The sequence below is a fragment of the Phyllosticta capitalensis genome, assembly GCF_038381095.1.
Source record: "Phyllosticta capitalensis strain CBS 128856 chromosome Unknown BKA78scaffold_8, whole genome shotgun sequence".
NCBI lineage: Eukaryota > Fungi > Ascomycota > Dothideomycetes > Botryosphaeriales > Phyllostictaceae > Phyllosticta > Phyllosticta capitalensis.
Genome location: NW_027117446.1, coordinates 271,525 through 288,955, shown reverse-complemented (window position 1 = coordinate 288,955; position 17,431 = coordinate 271,525). Strand labels below are relative to the sequence as shown.

Genomic DNA, 17,431 nt, shown 5'->3' with positions numbered 1-17,431 from the left:
GCTTGAAATTGAAATGGCATCACTTTTTGATTCCGTCTATCGCAGCAGGTTCTTGTTTCCTGCTCTATCCGATTATCCTTACGCGCGCCAGGGAAAAAAAGCTCATCAAAACTCGTAAACCGAATGCAATCTTCCCAGAAGTTGAAATTTACCACTCCAGCATCACCAGAGAATGGTTTAATCAATTCAATCCTCTTCATCACTAAAAACTATAGTATGAGTCAGCATGATATACAGAGGTCAAAAGAGGTCAAGGAAGTGTCAGGGGGTCTATGGGGGACAGGGGAGGGAAAAGGGAGGTAAAGGGGAGACTTACCCTCCTCACCACGCTTGCGGCGGGCCATGCGCTCCTTCTTCTTCTTGCGGAGCTCGGCGGAAGAAAGCTTGGCCTTCTTCTTGGTACCCTCAATCTTGTTGCCCATGGCGTCGAACTTGTCCTCCTCGTCACCCTTCTCGGTGAGACGGGGACCGGAACCCTGGCCGGCGACCCAGTTGTGGCCGGAAGGAGTCATCTTGCCGTCAACGACAGCCCAGACTTCCTCAGTCAGGTCCTTGGTGAACTCGGCGGAGTGGGTAATGATGATGACACCACCCTCGAACGACTTGATGGCCTTGGACAGGGCACCGAGCGAGTCACGGTCGAGGTAGTTGGTGGGCTCGTCGAGGACGATCAAGTGAGGACGCTGCCACGAGCAAGCGGCAAGGACGACCTTGACACGCTGACCACCAGACAGACCACGCATGCGCGAGTGGGAGACGATTTCGGCGTCGAGACCGAACTGGGCGCAGTGGGCCTCAATCTCCTTGCGGACCAGGGGACGGAACTGACCGCTGGCGAGGGCCTCCTTCTGGTCAACCTCGGCAACCATCTTGGCGTGCGAGGCAATCAGCTCGTTACGGGGAATCCAGGCGTTGTCGGCAGTCATCATGGGAGTCCACCTCTCGCCCTTCATGCCAATGTTCTCACCAAGGGCAAACGAACACTCGTACTCGTAGCTGTTCTTGAACTTTCTGCGCGAGTGGACGCCAATGACGCGACGCGAGGTACCCTCGATCTTGTAAATCTTGTCCATGGCCTTCTCGTCCTCGTCGGTGATGATCTTGTTGGCACGGTCCATGGTCTCACGGTCCTCACCAGTCTGGAAACGCCACTGAATGTACTCCGAGGGAGTCTTGTCGAGGTGGTGGTCAATGTGGGCGAAAGCGTGCTGCTTGATGTAGGCGATACGGATGTTCTCGTGCTGGTAGACCTCACCGGCGGTGGGAATGAGCTCACCAGTCAGGACATTGACCAGGGTGGACTTTCCGGCACCGTTGGGACCAATGACGGCGATACGGGAGCCGAGCGAGCACTGGAAGGTAATGTCGCTAATCTGGGGCTTGGAGGTACCGGGGTACTGGAAGCTCATGTTGGAGACACGGACAATGGCCTTGGCCTTGGTCTTGACACCCTCGAGGAAACCGGGCTCGGGGAACTTGAACTCCATCTCGGAGGCACCGAGCTCGTAGTAGGACCTGGCAGAGGGGACCTTCTTGACGAACTCGGAAAGGGTACCACGGTAGCGCTTGAGCTTGAAGCGCTCAATGTGGATGACGTGCTGGATGACATTGTCCAAGAAGCTGGTGTCGTGGGAGATGATAATGGAGGTGCAAGGAGAGGTCTTGAGGTAGTTCTCGAGCCAAGCAACGTTCTTGACGTCCAAATGGTTGGTGGGCTCGTCGAGCAGCAGAATGTCGGGCTCCTCGAAGACGGCACGGGCAAGAGCCAGCTTCATCTTCCAACCACCAGAGAGGGCGGTGATGACACCGTTAATCTGCTCGGGAACGAAACCGAAGGAGACGAGGGTGTCGCGAACCTCCTGCTCGGGCTTGTTGATGCCGACAGACTCGAGCTTCTTCATGGTCCAGGCAATGACAGTCTGCTCAGTGTCGGCAGAGTCAAGGTCGTGCTCGACGTAGACAGTCTTGACCTCGTTCTGCTTGGGGAAACCCTCGACCTGCTCGTTGTTGATGGCGCGCATGAGGGTGGTCTTTCCGGAACCGTTGGCACCGAGCAGACCGTAGCGCTGGCCACGCTTCAGGCGGAGATGGGTCTGGTTGAGCAGAATCTTGGCACCGTAGGCCAAGTTGAAGGTGCAGTTGCAGAGGTCCTCACCCTCCTCCTCGTCAGAGTTGATCTCGTTGGTGTCCTCGAAACCAGGCAGGGTCTTCTTGCGGAGCTGCTCAGCAGCGTCCTTGGCCTTCTCGTCACCAACAATGGCGGCGAGGTAGGGAGCGGTGCTCTGGTACCAGATGCTCTGCTCAGACTCCTTCTCGTCAATGAGCTGACCGGCAATGGCCGAGATGTAGGCGAAGATGGGCTCAAACTTCTCGTTCTTGGCAACCTTGTCGCCGACGATCGACTTGAGGACGGGGAGGATGGTGGCAACGTCGCTGGCGTGCGAAACCTCGGGCAGCTTGCCGTCGACAATGTTACCGACACGCTCGAGGGTCTCCATGGCCTGCTGGGTCTTGCCACGGGCCTCGGGGTCGGCAAGGTTCTCGTAGTTCTTCTTGAGGGCGGGGTAGAGCTTGGGCAAGAAGGAGGCGACAATGTTGGGGTCCTCGACGAGCTTGCACATGTTGTCGATGATGACGGCCGACTTACGCTTGATGGCAGTCTCGCGCTCGACAAGACCACGCTCAAGCAGGGGAACCATGATGGCGAGGGTAGGCTCGTGGACATCGGTAACGAAAGTGGTGGCACCGAGCAAGTGAACAGTCTCGGGGACGTTCTCGGGCTTGGCGATACACTTGATGAGCTCGGGAATGAAGCGCTCGATATCCTTGTTGGAGATGAGCTCGCAGAGCTTCTCCATGGTGCCGTAAGCAGCCTTCTTGACCTCAGCCTTGGTGTCCCACATGGCCTCGGAAACGACGGGGATAAGGTCGGGAACGCGGAAACCCATCTGCGCAGGAGACTTCTCGCACAGAATCTCAATGGCCTTGAGGTCCGTCATCTTCTCGGGCCACTTCTGGGCGTTGCGGAGCGACTCGACAATGGCAGGCAGGACGACCTTGAGCGAGTTGGCGGCAACGGCGCCGACGATGGCCTCAGCAGCAGTCTGGGCAGCGTTCTTGACGGGGGTCATCTTGTCGCCAATGGCGGCCAGAGTCGCGGGGAGGAGGGCGACGAGGTAGGGCTCGACGGCAGGGGAGACGCTCGAGTGCGACGCAATGGCGCGGATGGCGTCCAGCGCCCGTTCCCTTGCGAGAGCATCCTTCTTGTTGGCGAGCTGCTTCTTCAGCAGAGCGACAGCCCTGCGAGGCGATTGTTAGTGAGGTGAAACAAGAGTGCGACCGGCGCAGAAATTCGAGTCTGGAGCGACTTACTGGGTGGGAGCATCGCCCTCCTCAATGTCACCGTTGATGAAGGTGGCGAGGTCGTTGGAGGCGGCGTTGATCTCGTCCTGGGCCTTGGAGATGGTGAGCTTGGAGAGAAGCTCTTCCAAGACCTTGACGCTCTTCTGGTTCTCGGCCTTGACCTGGCCGGGAGTGTGGGCGGCGTCGACAGAGGGAGCCATTTTGTTGGTTGGAGCGAGATGCGCTTGGAGGAAAAAGTCGGCGGAGGGGCGGAGGTTATAAAGAGGAAAACCTTTGTGGGTCCGTGAAAACTCTAAGCGGAAATAGAGAGCTCGGGTATCAAGAGCGGCGACTTGGCCACCACGGTGCTGGTTCCCAACGCGAGAAGCAGACCGATTCTATCGTCGTCCAGAAAATGAAATGCGACGCGACGAAGAGGATGAGAGTGGGTAGAGGGAGGGAGAGGAAGCGTGTCGGGTGTGGCGGGTGAGGGCGAGGGTGGGCAGGCTTTTATCGCCCAAGAAAAATTCACAGCAAAGTCAGCACAACAGGGATCTGACGGCCTGGCGGGCGGCGACCGCACCGACCAGCGAAAAAAGACGTGCAAGCATTCACAACCACCACGCTCCGATTCGCCCTCGCTCGACGTCCTCCTTTGGGCACCGCAGATTCTGTTGACCGCCTACTACTACTGGATCTGCTCTGCAGCCATTTGAAACCGCAGACACCGGCACGCGCTGAGGACCTCCAACAAAACAAACAAAACGAGCTGACTACTACTAGATCTATTCACTCATTATCCGCATCCTCTCATTGTGACGCCGTGCTGGGTGTAGCATTGACAAGCTATTTTTGCCACTGCATCACTGGCCCCTTGGCCGGCCTCCCTCGTCGACATCTCGCGCCCATTCCGGAAATCTTGACGAAGGTGGCTCGATTTGACTTTGCGTCCCTTTACTCACTCTCAACATCACGATTCTCTACCAACTGCTGCATCGTCTTGCTTCACGACGTTACTGCTCCGGTCAGCATCTTGACCAAGGCTGCATTCCTCTCCCACCCCGGTTCAGCCCGCACCCCAACACCATCCCATGCTTATCGTCACACCGACTTGACCCGCAAGGGCATTCGACGCACCCACTGAACCCTTCCAGAACATTTCCCGGGCCCAACATGTCCACTGACCTTCAAACTTCGACAGTCTGCTTGACATTCGGCACCTGCTCCGAAAGGCGACCCTGCCGCCCTGTCGCCCGCCTCGTGCCTGGACTCCTCGGCTCGTCAACCACTGCCGACTTTTTTTTTGTTTTTCCCCTGCGCATGAAGCGTGCAGGGTTTCGACGCTGCCCCTGCCGTAGTTCACCGTCCTGTCCAGCCGTTTGTTTGATATCCACGCGCTGGTACCTGGCTCGTCGCAAACACGCCGCCCTCGTCAACTCCCAGCCTCTTTGAAAAATTTCTCTTCGTCTCGCGATCACACTCGCCCGCTGCATGCGCTTGGCGTCGTGCCTCGCTATCGCTACCCCAGATTTTCTCCGCAACCGCTAAGATAAGAGTCAGCCCCCTTGGCGCACTTCGGCCGTCAAGGCGCTGCTAGTCGCCGCTCTGCGGTCTGACTGTGAAAGATCTTTTTCAACCTCCTGTCATACCGCCTGTGTTTGCTGTTGTTGGATAGCCTCAGCTCAGCATGACTGCAACGACGACTTGGTTGTTGTTGCACGACGATCAGGGTTTCCCCATCCGTGCGCGAAGAATCGCGTGGGTCGATGCTTTCTGCATTTGTTTTCCTTAGTTTGCCTTTCTCGCTTGTTTTTGACGTTGATTTAAACTTTGGGAAAGGTCAAAGAGTGCGGTGTGATGCTCAAAGATATGTGACTCACAAAGCTTACTTGTGGTATCTCATCAACATCTTCTCGTGAACCATCTTCGGTCGCCGCCAGCCCTTGTCAACCTTGCGGTCTTCGCGGCTACCACTAGTCAAGGAATCTTCAGGCTTTTCGGAGAAAGGCAGCGTATCTCGAAATCTCATACTGTGGCTTGGTGTGGTACGTCATCACCGACAGAACGCAATTTGCATCAAGAGCCGGAGCCGTGCGGTGCAGGAAGGCAGTCTATGCCTCAAACTCGAGAGAAATAGACCGTGGTGCGAGGAACCAGATGCTCTAGCAAGGAGTCAAAGTAGGCACAAAGTAAAAACATATGATGAGGTTGATGAAGAGTAGATTTTGCGGCCATGTCCATTTCAGCACTCTGTCATGTGACTTGAGCCACTTCCGGCCTGGTAGCGCGGATGCAGCCCAGCTGCCACGAAAAGACGCCTTCAACACTCAAAGACCTGCACTGAGGCATGAGAGAGGTTGATCGCCTCTACTCAGAGCAGCAGTAAGCCACCGCATGCATCTCCCACAAGCCTTGGGAGATACGTCGACGGAAGAGCCAGCGAACTCACCCTGCAAGCTTTCAACGGCACGATCTTGCAGAGGCTGCGAAGGCGCAGGTTTGCAGAGGCACTCGCAGAGAGACACTGCGCGGATGTTGCTGTCCCGTCGCGCGCAATCTTTAGGCAGGTGCCTCGCGTGGTGGGCTCGGCTCCTGCGCCTTCCCTCTTGCTCCATCAGTCTTCTCTCTCTGCTTCGCTTCCAACACTCTACCTCAACACCAACCTCCAGCCTCACCGGATCTTCGACCATGCCGCCGCTCAGCGATTCCATCGCTGCGTCTAGCGGCAACATGGCGACTGACGACGTCGACGATGGCGTCGCTGCGGCACCTCGACCTTCACTTTTCGCTGGCCCAGACGACTCGATGATCATGCATCCGTCTGGCGATCAGGAAGCTGCTGCCAGTGGCAACATGGCGGCTGAGGACGTCAACGGCGGCGTCGTTGCGGGCCCTCGACCTTCACTTTTCGCTGGCCCGAACGACGCGACGATTGTGCATCCACCTTGCGATGTGGGTGCTGCTGCCAGTGGCAACATGGCGGCTGAGGACGTTGACGGCGGCGTCGCTGCGGGACCTCGACCTTCACTTTTCGCTGGCCCAGACGACTCGATGATCATTCATCCGTCTCGCGGTCAGGATGCTGCTGCCAGTGGCGACGACGCTTCTGAGGATGATGAGGAGGTTCTCGATGACACAGACGATGACGCCTCGGAGTTTGAGCTGGATGAGCAGTCAACTGACGACATTGACGACACCGCCTCCGGAGATGGTGAGGAGTCCATCAATGATATCGCCTCTGAGGATGATGACGAACCCGTCGAGGATATCGATGAGCAGATTCCTCGCGAATCATCCCTCAGTGGAGCTACTGGTGTCTTGCCGACTGGACAGGAGTTCACGGTCAGAATGGATGGCAGCAACGTCGCCTTGAGGATTCAACACGACAGCCAGGGAAAGATCAGGATCTTCGCCTCAGAAACTGACGGTTTCTCGCCCATGATGGTAAGCCGGACCCAGATTCCTGAGCAGATCCGAAGACGCGTTCGCTCACTAGTCTATCTTTTACACAGGTCCAGCACTCTGATAAACTCGACGTCCTCCTCTTCAAGCGCCGCTCAAGCAACACTTTCAACTTTCTTGGTCTCCCAGGCGAGATTCGCAACAGAATCTATGATCTCGTCTTCATAGAACAGTCTCCTGCATATGGAAAATTTAAGTACAAAAGGGTCCAAAAGTTTCCGAAGTTCTACGCAAGCATCAACAAGCGCGCAACTGGTGGAGCCGGTCTACCTTTTGTCAACAGGCAAATCCTCAACGAGACCGCGAAGTTCTTCCTCGAGAATAGAGCTTTTGGGCTGCAGGGCGACAAACAGCTGTTGGCCTTTTTGAAATCCATTGGTTGCCATGGCCGTCTCGCCATCACCGGACCAGTACACATCATTACTGGTTCTTGGCAGCGCGACGCCAAAGCCAGGTCGCAGTGGGGTCCTCTACTCGCCGAATGCTGCAACCTCCAAGTCCTCGGCTTCCCTATACCCTATGATGGATTGGTCGCATCGGATGATAACGCAGGCTTTCAACTCATGGTTCAAGGACATGGAAAATTTCCATACTTGAAGCAGATTCGCGGCTATCCTTGGGACTCGAAGAAGCCTGAGTACTTACCGAACGACCCGGGACTCCTTCATGAAATCCTATTGTGGTTCAAACAGAAGGATCGACATGATGATTACGTCTACCGTCTTCTCAAGAAGATAAACCGCTTCATTGAAAAGTGCGACGAAGCTTTCGATAGATGGATAGATCGGTTGTGAGCTCCACCAAGTTCCGTCTGGCAAGATACGAGGGGAACATCTGCTAAGATTGCTAGCTTAGGATAAAGCAGCATGGGATGATATTTGCAGATAAACATCACATGTTTCATGCTCTGGCCAATTCTCCAAGTGACGTGCGATTTGCAAGTGATTGCCATGCCTGCAAGGTGCCAACACAGATACCGCAGGCCCCAACAGGAATTGTGGCAGAGATGAGGCTTCTCCTTGGTTGAAAGCTGATATTTGCACCTGAAGTAAAAGCCATCCTGTCTGAATCCCTCCACAATTTGCAGCCGCCTTCTGCAGTCATCACGAGAAGCACCTCGCATCAGCCACTGACTGCTACTTACCCGCTTCCCTCATGCCATCACAGCCAACACAGACTGCTCTAGCTCTCCGGCCTGCAGTCTCTCTTGACCAAGACATACACTGACTTGGCTCAGGTGAACGCGGAAAGTCTGTCGATTGTTCCTGTGACACTATATACTTCGGCAAAAATCCATCCCCCGTCCTCTTAGCAAGGGGCCAACTTTCTGGCGGATCTATTCCAATTTTCTTGCGCAGCAGAAAGCGTCGAGCAAGCTTTTAAAGGTGCAAGTTCAGAGAGGCTGCCACAACGCAGCTGCGCGCCGAGATCGTCGCCTTGTCAATGTTGTTGTCACACGAATTCTCGAGGGAGGTGGAGGTGGATGTCGCATTCACTCTCCCGCGACCCACGAGGCTTCCCTTTTCTCTGTCTCTTCCGTGACCCACAAGTTCTCTCTCCCATTCTCTCTCCCACTCTCTCTCCCACTCTCTCTCCCACTCTCTCTCCCCCTCCCCTCTCCCTGCGTATTGGATCCGCAACCCTCCATCCACTGCACGAGCCTTGCTACCATGGCGCCGCTTGAAGACGCAGTCGCTGCATCCAGTGGCAATGACGACGCCCAGGACGACAAATCGCCTGTTGAAGACATCGATGAAGTTGCTCGCGCGTCATCTCCCAGCAAAGTCAACCTGAATTTGTCGAGTGGACAAGAACTCACGGTCAACATCATCGGCAACGACATGAAGCTCAAGATGGAGATCGACGCGTCGGGAACGCTGAGGATCTTCGGCTCAGGAACTGAGAACCTCTTGCCAATGACGGTGCGTCAGCCCCGAGACCCTCAAAAGGCCTAATTACATGTTTGTGTGCTAACAGGGCCTTCTCATGATAGGTCGCGCGTCCCGGAAGCTTCGACTTCGTTCTCTCAAAGCGCCGCTTTGGAAACACTTTCAACTTCTTCGGCCTCCCCGCAGAGCTTCGCAACACAATCTATGAACTCGTCTTCCAGGATATGCTCCCTCACGACGAGAACTTTCGCTACAAGAGAACCATCAACCCAATCCGTTTCCTGGCTCGCTTGAACAAGACGGCTAGTGGTGGATCTGCTCTGCCTTTCGTCAATCGCCAGAGCCTTAACGAGACCCTTCCAATGCTTCTCAGCTCGAAGCGGTTCTCCCTGTCCGGAGACAAGCAGGCTCTGGCATTTCTGAGGTCCCTCGGCCCGCTTGGACGTGCCAGCTACGCTGGACCGTTGCGATTCGAGCTCAACGAATGGGAGAAAGCTACGATGGATAAACACTGGGCCTCGCTGCTCGCAGAGTGCCACAACCTCCGTCGAATTACGTTCGAATGTCGCCCTGAATGCTACGGTTATCGTGGACCAATCTTCCAGATTCTTACAGTCAGCGTCGGTGCATTTCCAAAGCTGGAGAAGACCTCGTTCGAGCCGTCGATCCGCGAGGTCTCCCAGAATTGCGTCTTACGGTATCTCAGTGGCCCCGCCGACTGGAGAATCCACTGGTGTGGCGTCGCGGAGGATCTTGATGCTGCGATGGCGCAATCCCACCGTTAGAATGAGCGTGTCTAGCATGACTGATGACACTCCGAGCAAGGGAAAAGGCTTCTCAGGAAGCGTAAGGCAGAATCAAATGACGGGGAGGCTTTGACTTGCAAGAATGCTGAAAAAGGAGGAGACTGAAGTCTTAGTGTCTGCTTCAATGCGTACTGATGATACCAAAGACTGGATAGATACTGGAATGAAGACACTTGTTGTAGGCGTAAGGCGTCACAGCGTCTTAAAAGTACACTTCTTTTTCAGTTTTGTCCTCCGAGCCGCCAGGAACCAAGTCTTCAAGCCCCGTATACGCCCTCATCGCCATTCGGGCGAGATCTTCAGCCGGCAATGGAGCATTCGGCTTCTTCGACTTGCCACGACGCGCCCGCACGAACGCCATCGGCCGCGCCTCGATACGCAGCGTCGTGCGCTGTCGCAACGCTTTAGTATGCTCAAACAGCACATCAGTCTCGTCGTGGTGCATAGACTTGAGAACGATGATGTAGTTGCTGTCAGTCTGGCGATTATGTCAGTATTTCTACTGTAAAGTCGGTTTGGGGGAACAGCTTACTTTGTCATACTGCCAAGGCAACCCAAAGTATGTCAACGTCGCAATTTCTAGATCGTTCTTGTGAATTTTGGGGTACGTTGGAATTTTCTGGGGCTGTTGCAGTGGTTCGCCCGAGTTGATTTTAGGCAGGTCATTCTCCTTCGACTTTTCGGCCATGGGTGTTCGGGGCTCAACTGGTGGAGGTACCGATTCCTCCATAGGCCACATATGCATTGTTATGGCCCAGCCGGGCTGGACGACATCCTCCCAAATTAGTGGCAGGATTATCTCATCGTCTGGTCCAACTAAGTGATAATGTCCGTCATGAACGCGCCGGCCTAGGCCATCTGTGCGCACAAAAGCCGACTTGATTAGCTCCTCCATGTCTTTCCAACTTTTACAACGATGCCACGGGAAGCTGAACTTTCGGCCAATCGGGTCTTGGAGCTTGATCGGTGCTTTTACGCCTTCGTTTGTTGGCATTTGCCTGTCGGCTAGGTTGGTTTCGGCTTCTTCCCTTGGCCTGGTCGAGTCCTCTGCCTTGCTCTCATCCTCCTCTCTTGACTTCTGGAGCATGTTGTCCTCACCAACTTTCTGGTTATCACGAGATTCTGTGATGATCGCTTCAAGCTGGCGAATGTGTTCTTCATCACTTCGTTTCTTCTCTTCAGCTGCACTCTCTGCGGCCTTGGCTGTTTCATTGGCCTGTTCGGCGTTTTCACCAACCAGGCGCTCTTTCAGTGCGTCATCACCATCAGTAACCTTAGCTTCAGACTCCTCCTCTTCCTCCACTTCATCGTCAACCTTAGCTTCAGACTCCTCCTCTTCCTCCACCTCATCGTCAACCTCAGCCAGAGCCTGGCCATCAGCCAAGGCCTCTTCTTCTGCAGCCTTATCCTCGGCCAGCGTCTTGTCGTAGATTTCTTTGGTCAGCGCTGTGTTACCGGTATCCCTGATCACGATCGGCGTTCGTGCATCATCGACTTGTGTGCGGATTTCTTTAGATATCAATGCTCCAAGCTCTTGTACGGCAGTCTTCAATTCGCGGTCTTGGCTACCAACTTGTTTGCAACGTTTCAGCACTGCAAGTACACTGGAGATATTGTTGGTTTGTGGTGTCTCCCTTCTGAAAAGTCGGGCAGCCAAGGGTTTCTTTCCATTTGAAATTGGATCAATGAGTAGTGTAGTCCAGTAGAAGTTCTTGGTGTCATCCTCCGAGATTTTGGTCATCAGGTCCTTGCACGGCTGCGGGAGTCCCTCGAAAGCGCGCAATGCCTCTTGTACAACTCCTCTGCGTTTGAGACGTCGCAAGAGCTCGCCGTATGGGTACTCCCAGTCGCGGGAAGTCCACGCTCCAGACTCCGTCTTACTCAGTAAGAAGGATCTTGTCAGCGCGACGCCATCTGGTCTATCCTGGTCATGCAAGATCCATGGAATGCTGTCTGAATTGAATCTTTTCGGACTGGGCTGATCTCTTGAGCGACCCAACTCCTGTTGCAACATGCTGCGGAGGAGGCGATACCAGGAAGAATCGCTTTCGCTTTCTTTGAGTACTTGTGGTTGTGCTGTAGCACTCCCTCTGATCGATGACCTCGCTGAAGACATTCTGGAGATTTGCAGTTCCGAGCTGTCTGAATCCGTGTACCCCAAGCTTTCTGAATCCGAGCTTTCTGATCCCGAGCTTTCTGAATCCGAGCTGTCTGATTGCGAGGTCTCTGACTCTGAGGTGTCTGGTTCCAGGTTGTCGTTTCCGGAGTCTCCTTTTCCGGAATGGCTTTCATTGGTCTTTGCATTTGGCGACGCAAATATTTTCCCAAGCAACCGTGATTTATTTCGTCGTGTCTCAGTATCTTGTGCTTCAGGCACTTGTCCAGCGAGTGATTTGCTGTCCAGCGATTGGGGAAGTACACCCTCAAGCGTTTTGCCAGAATCAGTGAGGTATTGAAACAGCTCGACCAGCTCTCGCCAGCCTTTTTCTTTGTCGTCAGCGTCGGATGCCACAGGGATGCTGTACACGGCAAGTGCTATCGAAATACTGATTTCAACCCTTTCCAACTCGTTTATCACCTCATCAAATTCTCTTTTGTGTCTGGCCCAGTTTGCTTTACGAAAGGTTGACCTTTCGATATCTGCTGCGCGAATTTTGTAAAATTGGCCCGGTTTGATGTTTGCTGTTACAGTCGCTCCAGACTTTACAAGTAAAGGTCTCAATTTTGTGAGAATATGCTCGCACTCTTCTCGCGGGCTCTTCGCCAAACCAATCCCGAACGTGTCGAATTTCTTGGTACGCTTGTTCTCGTCGATTACTCGATCCAGCTGTTTCACCATCAACACGGTTGTTTCGATTCGGTTGATCAGTTTTCGCACGTCCTCAGCGCCACCATTGATGTCGGAGATGACTTTTGAGATGGCACCGGCGCAGCTGAGGCCGAACTCAAAGAGTCCAACTATGCTGGCGGGGTCCATATCGTGGCCATACTACGAATTCAAAGTAAGACAGGCGGAAACGGGCAGGAAAGAAGGAAAGAAGGGCCTTGTGTCGCGAGAGCTGAGCAGCGGCTACTGTTCCGTTTTATCCCAGAAGAGCCTGCTGTGTGACCATGGCTGACTGAGCTTCATTGTGGGGGCTGCCGAGTCTTTGGCTTGCAGATAGAGCCTCACACACCCGGCAAGAGTGGGATCCAGCCTTTTTTGCGAAAATGGCAGAATCCACTGACCGACCGTTTGTATGAGAATTGCACTAGCCCCGGAGTATCAAGCGCAGAGAGTGTCTTTGTCATTTTTCATCTCGCCAACCGCAGTTGTAACAACGAGTTGATGGAGCGGAGTCAAGGCTGGACAGAACTGCGCTAACCGTATATGGGAGATTAAGCGGGTGGCAAATAGAACCCTCAGCTGCAGATCCTAGCCGACAGCATTGGGTGGTCCTTGTGATGAAGATGGAGGTTCGGGCGCTCCGGCGTAGTCACTTCTGACGTCATCAGAGCAGTACAAGGGTGCGTCTTCCGGCGCGCGTCGGCGACCGAGGGTAAGCGACTCTTCCGCCCAAACTTTTTCGCAACAGAGTCAAGCAGTACAGAAGAAAAGTAGGCCATTGTTGATCTTACAATCTTCATTCTTCTGTGAAGTTCGTGTGGTGCTTTGGATGATGGACTTATTCAGGGGTAAGGGGTGAGATGCTTGGATTCAGGGGTACTTGGCCCGGCAAGTTTTGAGGCCGGTCGTGATCGTGAGTCTCCGCCCATGATCAATGAGATGACAGGACTATGTTTCGGGCTGAACAGATGATTTTAGAAAGCATTGACAGCGCTGAGGGCATTTGCGGACAGCGGCGTTGCGATTTGGACAGTTATGGTCGCTCGGCGAAGAAGTGAATGATCTCAAAGTCGCTGCCACAGACTGTGTTTCGAAAGCCAACCGGGACTCGTCGTGAGCGCGATGCGTCAGTGGGGTCTTTTTTCAGGGCGGATTCAGCAATAGCGCGTTCTCCAGCGCCACCTAGGCTGTGTCGTTTCCAGAGAAGGTATCGTCGCTTTAGATATAGAAGGGCGCGCGGTGTACTGTGACCTGTCCACTCTCAAAGCATTGTCTGTGCCAATTTGGTGCGGGCAACGCGCAAGTAAAGGTGAAAAGAAGCCCAAGTCAATGCAAATGGACAACCGTAAGAGGAAAACTCGGATTATTCTAGCCGCCCAACAACACCATAGTGGCAATCAGGAAGCTTCTTCCGATTTTCCGATGTGTAAAGAGTTTCCCAACCAAGTCTCTAACCCAACGGTCGCCCCAGATCGTCATTCAACTGTCAATACTTCCACAACGCGCCGTCTGGCAGCGGCGGGAACCACCGGACACCACCCGCATCGCCCGGCTCCTGAACCTTCACCATTCCCTCCCATTGATACATTCTTCCTGACTCGGCCTTCCTCCACGAGATGGCGGTCGACGGGACTCTGTCTGCCCAAAGGGACGGGACATAGCGCTCAGAGAAGGGGTGGTAGAAAACGTTGGCATAGCCGGATTTCTGAATGAGCTGTTCAAGCACCAATTCAGTATGCTTGTGGTGATGCGTGTACTCCTCGTAGGCGTGAAAGGTGTCATTATCGGGGACGAGCTCTTCGCGAACTTCGAACGGCACGCGTCGGACTACGGAACAGAGTTAGATCACGGCTTTGTCCATAAAACAGGTGTGGAGGTACGTACTAAAGAGGTTGAGGCATGGTAGAGTGCCGTTGGACTTTTCCAACTCCGCGAGTTGGTCGCCAGACGACAGCAGGAGGTGCCTGGTGCGCAGACTTTGGTCCTCTTTGGCAAGCGTTTTGACTGCTTCAAAGCTCTGGAGGAGGGCTTGCTCCGATTTACAGAATAGTTCGAAGATGTTTATAACCTCCTTGAATCGTTGATCACCATGGAAGTTGTCCTGAAAAGTGATCTTGTAGTCTGCGAGACGAGGCATGACTTCGTTGAAGAGACCGGGCGCTGGGGTGACAAAGCACTTGAGAGGAACCTTTCTGAGAATCTGTAGAGTCGCTGGAGTGATGGTGGGCGCTTTAGTGTTCAGGTTCGTAGTGAGGGTTTCGTTCTCGCTGCGCAGCTGTACAAGGATCGGGTGGAGACGACGGAGCTCCTGGGTCTTTAGGAATTCACAATCCCTAACCTTCGAGAGAAGCTCGTTCGAGAGCTCAACGAAATCGGCTGCCATGGCGGTTGGTGGAGTGTGATCTGGCTCGACGACTATGGTGTTGAACAAGCGCGGGTCGCCAGTGATAGGGTAGGTACGGGGTCGATGGGTTGATTGATGGTAGTACGAGTTTTCTTCCGGCCCGGGAGAATTCGAAGGAGGAGACTCGTCAGAGGTTGGTGGCCAAAGAGAGGAAGAAGGATGGCTGTGAAGGGAAGGCAGAGGACCATGTAGACGCAGAGCTCGGGCCAATTCACAACTAACCCTTTGGGTTAGCTCTGGGTATTCACAAAGCTTAATTCACATCAAATGGCCCGTCTTCAGCATGTACACTTACCAACCAAGGTCTCGGGTTTAGTTTCTGGTGGTGTGAAAATATTCACCACCACTTTGATCTTTCTATATCTTTCCACTGAGGTTCAAACTATATAATATCAAGAGAGCCCTTTGGCTAGTACATTGCCCAAGGTTGGAGGCTCAAATATAGGAAGAATTGATACCTCTGCGTACTGGCTAAAGTACCTCTTCCGACTTTTGCCCATGTCAAAGCTGCAACTCTCCTAAGGCGGTCAGTACCAGGGAACTCATCGTGAGGATTTCTGTTTATGACGCAATACACCGCGAGCAAGGTCAGAATGCTCCTTTCACACCCAACAAGCAAATGAGATTCTTGAGTTCTGCGACACGGGATGGCCTGAAAATCTTTTTGCAGAAGCTTTCCTGAAGCTATGGCGATCAGCAAAATGAGACCATTTACACAAGCAAGTGGAAGCAAGACCAATAAAAAGTAAGCAAGGGGCATCGGCAAACGAAGTCGCGAGCAACAGCTTGCCATGACTGGACGCATTTAAAAGCTAACAGCACGCACTTTGGCGCCTGATTGGGGTTTCCGTTGAGTGTAGACGCGCACGTCTTGAATCAGAGCAGATGCTAGAGCCAAGCAACAGAAACCTTTGCCGCAAGTCTGCATAGCCTTTGTGGGCCTACGGAATGTCCAAGTCGAAGTCTTCGCAGATTTGGGGCACCCACAACTTTGCTTCTCCCGGCTTTCCAATGTTGATGTACCCCTCCAGAGAATACATCCTGCCCTCAGGTGCGATCTCCCAGACATCGTTGGTGCCAACGTACTCTATTGCCGAGCACCATTGCGGCGGAATGTTGAACGGATGGTAGTACGTCTTGACTGAAGAGGTTGCGGGTGCGAATTGCAAGTACCTTAAGGGTAGATCTCTACCTCCATTGGCTGCCTGAAACTCTTTGAAAGCGGTGGAGGAATCTTCGTGTGACGGGGGCCCAGCACTTGAGACATAGTGAGGGACTTCGCGGCCTGCAAGAAAGAGATGGTCAGTACCGATCAGGAGTTTCTCACTGGTGATGCCTTCCCATGTCTGGGTGCATCTTTCATGCCAACAGCACACAGTTTGAGGCCTGGTGATTAGGGTTTTGCATTGAATGAAGAGGCACAGATCCAGGGCAAGGACTCTGAGGCCAAGCAGAAAAAATTCCCTCCCAAGTGTCCATAGCCTGTGTCCTAGTCCGTACTGAGGCCGAACTCCCTGGAGAGCTGGGGAGCCCACAACTTCTGTCCTTCCTGCGGTCCGACGTTTACCAATCCTTCAAGGGGATACAATCGTCCCTCTTCGGCGAGCTTCCAGACCGTGTCAGCATTGTCATTCTGCACTCCCATACCCCAAAGCGGCGCAATGTGTCTGTCGTCAAACGGATGGTAGAACACCTGGGTCGCAGAGGTACCAGGAGCCATCTGCAGGTCCCTCAAAACCAAGTCTTTGCCATTGTGAGCTGCTCGAAACTCGACGAATGCGGCGTGAGGGTCATGGAGTGGGGTTGGCTCTTCGTCTGAGATGTAGTGTGGCACATTGCGGCCTTCAAAAAAAGTCAGCGCAAATAGGTAGTGTTCAACTCATAAAGCTAACTTACGGAAAGTCATGGGGCAGAAAGGGTGGCCGTGGATGCGGAGCAGCTTTTCCTGCACATCTGGGGTAGCAAGGGCAATGTTGCGCAGGCGCAAAATGTAATTCTCGGACGCAAGGCGCTGGATTGACTTCGCATTTTGATTGAAACCGTGTTCGTTAGCTTGGAGGCGCCGAAAGCCAGTGATGATCTTGGCATAGTCGCTGTGATCGCCGTAGTCGTCGTCGAAGTCGATCTCAAAGTTCGCAAGTTCCGGGAGAAGACAATCGAAGAAGGAATTGGATGGCATCGTGAGCGCTTTGATGGGTACCTGGTTGATGATGGTTGAAACTTCGTCCGAAATCTCAGGTGTCTCAGAGTGGATGTTCTTCTCGAGCGTATCGTTTTCGTGCAGCAGTGTGTCGGTGATTGACTTGAGGCGGGACGCCTCCGACTTCTTGAAGCTCTGAGCATTCGCAAGAGCGTCTAGCAATCTTGCGGACTCTTCCGCGAAACGCTCGTCTGTTGTTCCGGTATCGTCCATCTTCCGGAGTGCGTAGGCTTGACCTGCTCTGGTGATGAGCGAGGTGGTCGATGAGGAAGATCAGTCATGGAGGGACGACGAAAGATGGAAGGAAGTCGTGGAATCTCGAAAGCTCAGACCACCTCGCTTAAGGTCTGCGGTTGGTTTATTCGCTTCGTTTCATATCAGATAAAAGATAAAAGCGATGTGCAAACCGCCGCGATGCAGTGGCTTCCCTTTTACTCTTCACTCGCTGTCTGCTACCGAGACTCATTGGGATTCTATAATGAGGAACACGCTAAAATATAG

The 17,431-nt window shown here is 53.7% G+C and overlaps 6 protein-coding genes across 6 annotated transcripts; 2 read left to right on the top strand and 4 right to left on the bottom strand.

The window, feature by feature from the left end:
* Positions 1-221: 221 nt before the first annotated feature.
* Positions 222-3,563, bottom strand: BKA78DRAFT_254449 (armadillo-type protein; the record flags this gene model as incomplete). The annotated part of the gene is made up of 2 exons (XM_066884904.1): positions 222-3,300; positions 3,373-3,563. The coding sequence occupies 2 exons, from the start codon at positions 3,561-3,563 to the stop codon at positions 222-224; spliced, it is 3,270 nt and encodes a 1,089-aa protein (XP_066741658.1).
* A 1,723-nt stretch (positions 3,564-5,286) lies between these two features.
* Positions 5,287-7,717, top strand: BKA78DRAFT_171884 (uncharacterized protein). Its single transcript, XM_066883257.1, has 2 exons — positions 5,287-6,786; positions 6,855-7,717. Exons 1-2 carry the CDS (start codon positions 5,737-5,739, stop codon positions 7,596-7,598), a joined length of 1,794 nt encoding a protein of 597 aa, XP_066741657.1. The 5' UTR covers positions 5,287-5,736; the 3' UTR covers positions 7,599-7,717.
* Positions 7,718-8,474: 757 nt separating this feature from the next.
* Positions 8,475-9,478, top strand: BKA78DRAFT_297505 (uncharacterized protein; the record flags this gene model as incomplete). The annotated part of the gene is made up of 2 exons (XM_066886775.1): positions 8,475-8,726; positions 8,798-9,478. The coding sequence occupies 2 exons, from the start codon at positions 8,475-8,477 to the stop codon at positions 9,476-9,478; spliced, it is 933 nt and encodes a 310-aa protein (XP_066741656.1).
* Positions 9,479-10,259: 781 nt separating this feature from the next.
* On the bottom strand, positions 10,260-10,463 carry BKA78DRAFT_228515 (uncharacterized protein; the record flags this gene model as incomplete). Its single annotated transcript, XM_066883731.1, has 1 exon — positions 10,260-10,463. A coding segment is annotated over one exon (204 nt), but the record flags the coding sequence as incomplete, so codon positions are not given.
* Positions 10,464-13,812: 3,349 nt separating this feature from the next.
* BKA78DRAFT_354690 (uncharacterized protein) lies at positions 13,813-14,709 on the bottom strand (the record flags this gene model as incomplete). The annotated part of the gene is made up of 2 exons (XM_066891778.1): positions 13,813-14,153; positions 14,211-14,709. 2 exons carry the CDS (start codon positions 14,707-14,709, stop codon positions 13,813-13,815), a joined length of 840 nt encoding a protein of 279 aa, XP_066741654.1.
* Positions 14,710-16,115: 1,406 nt separating this feature from the next.
* BKA78DRAFT_319765 (uncharacterized protein) lies at positions 16,116-17,186 on the bottom strand. Its single transcript, XM_066888887.1, has 2 exons — positions 16,627-17,186; positions 16,116-16,572 (listed from the first exon to the last, which is right to left on the bottom strand). Exons 1-2 carry the CDS (start codon positions 17,141-17,143, stop codon positions 16,220-16,222), a joined length of 870 nt encoding a protein of 289 aa, XP_066741653.1. The 5' UTR covers positions 17,144-17,186; the 3' UTR covers positions 16,116-16,219.
* Between the last annotated feature and the right edge of the window lie 245 nt (positions 17,187-17,431).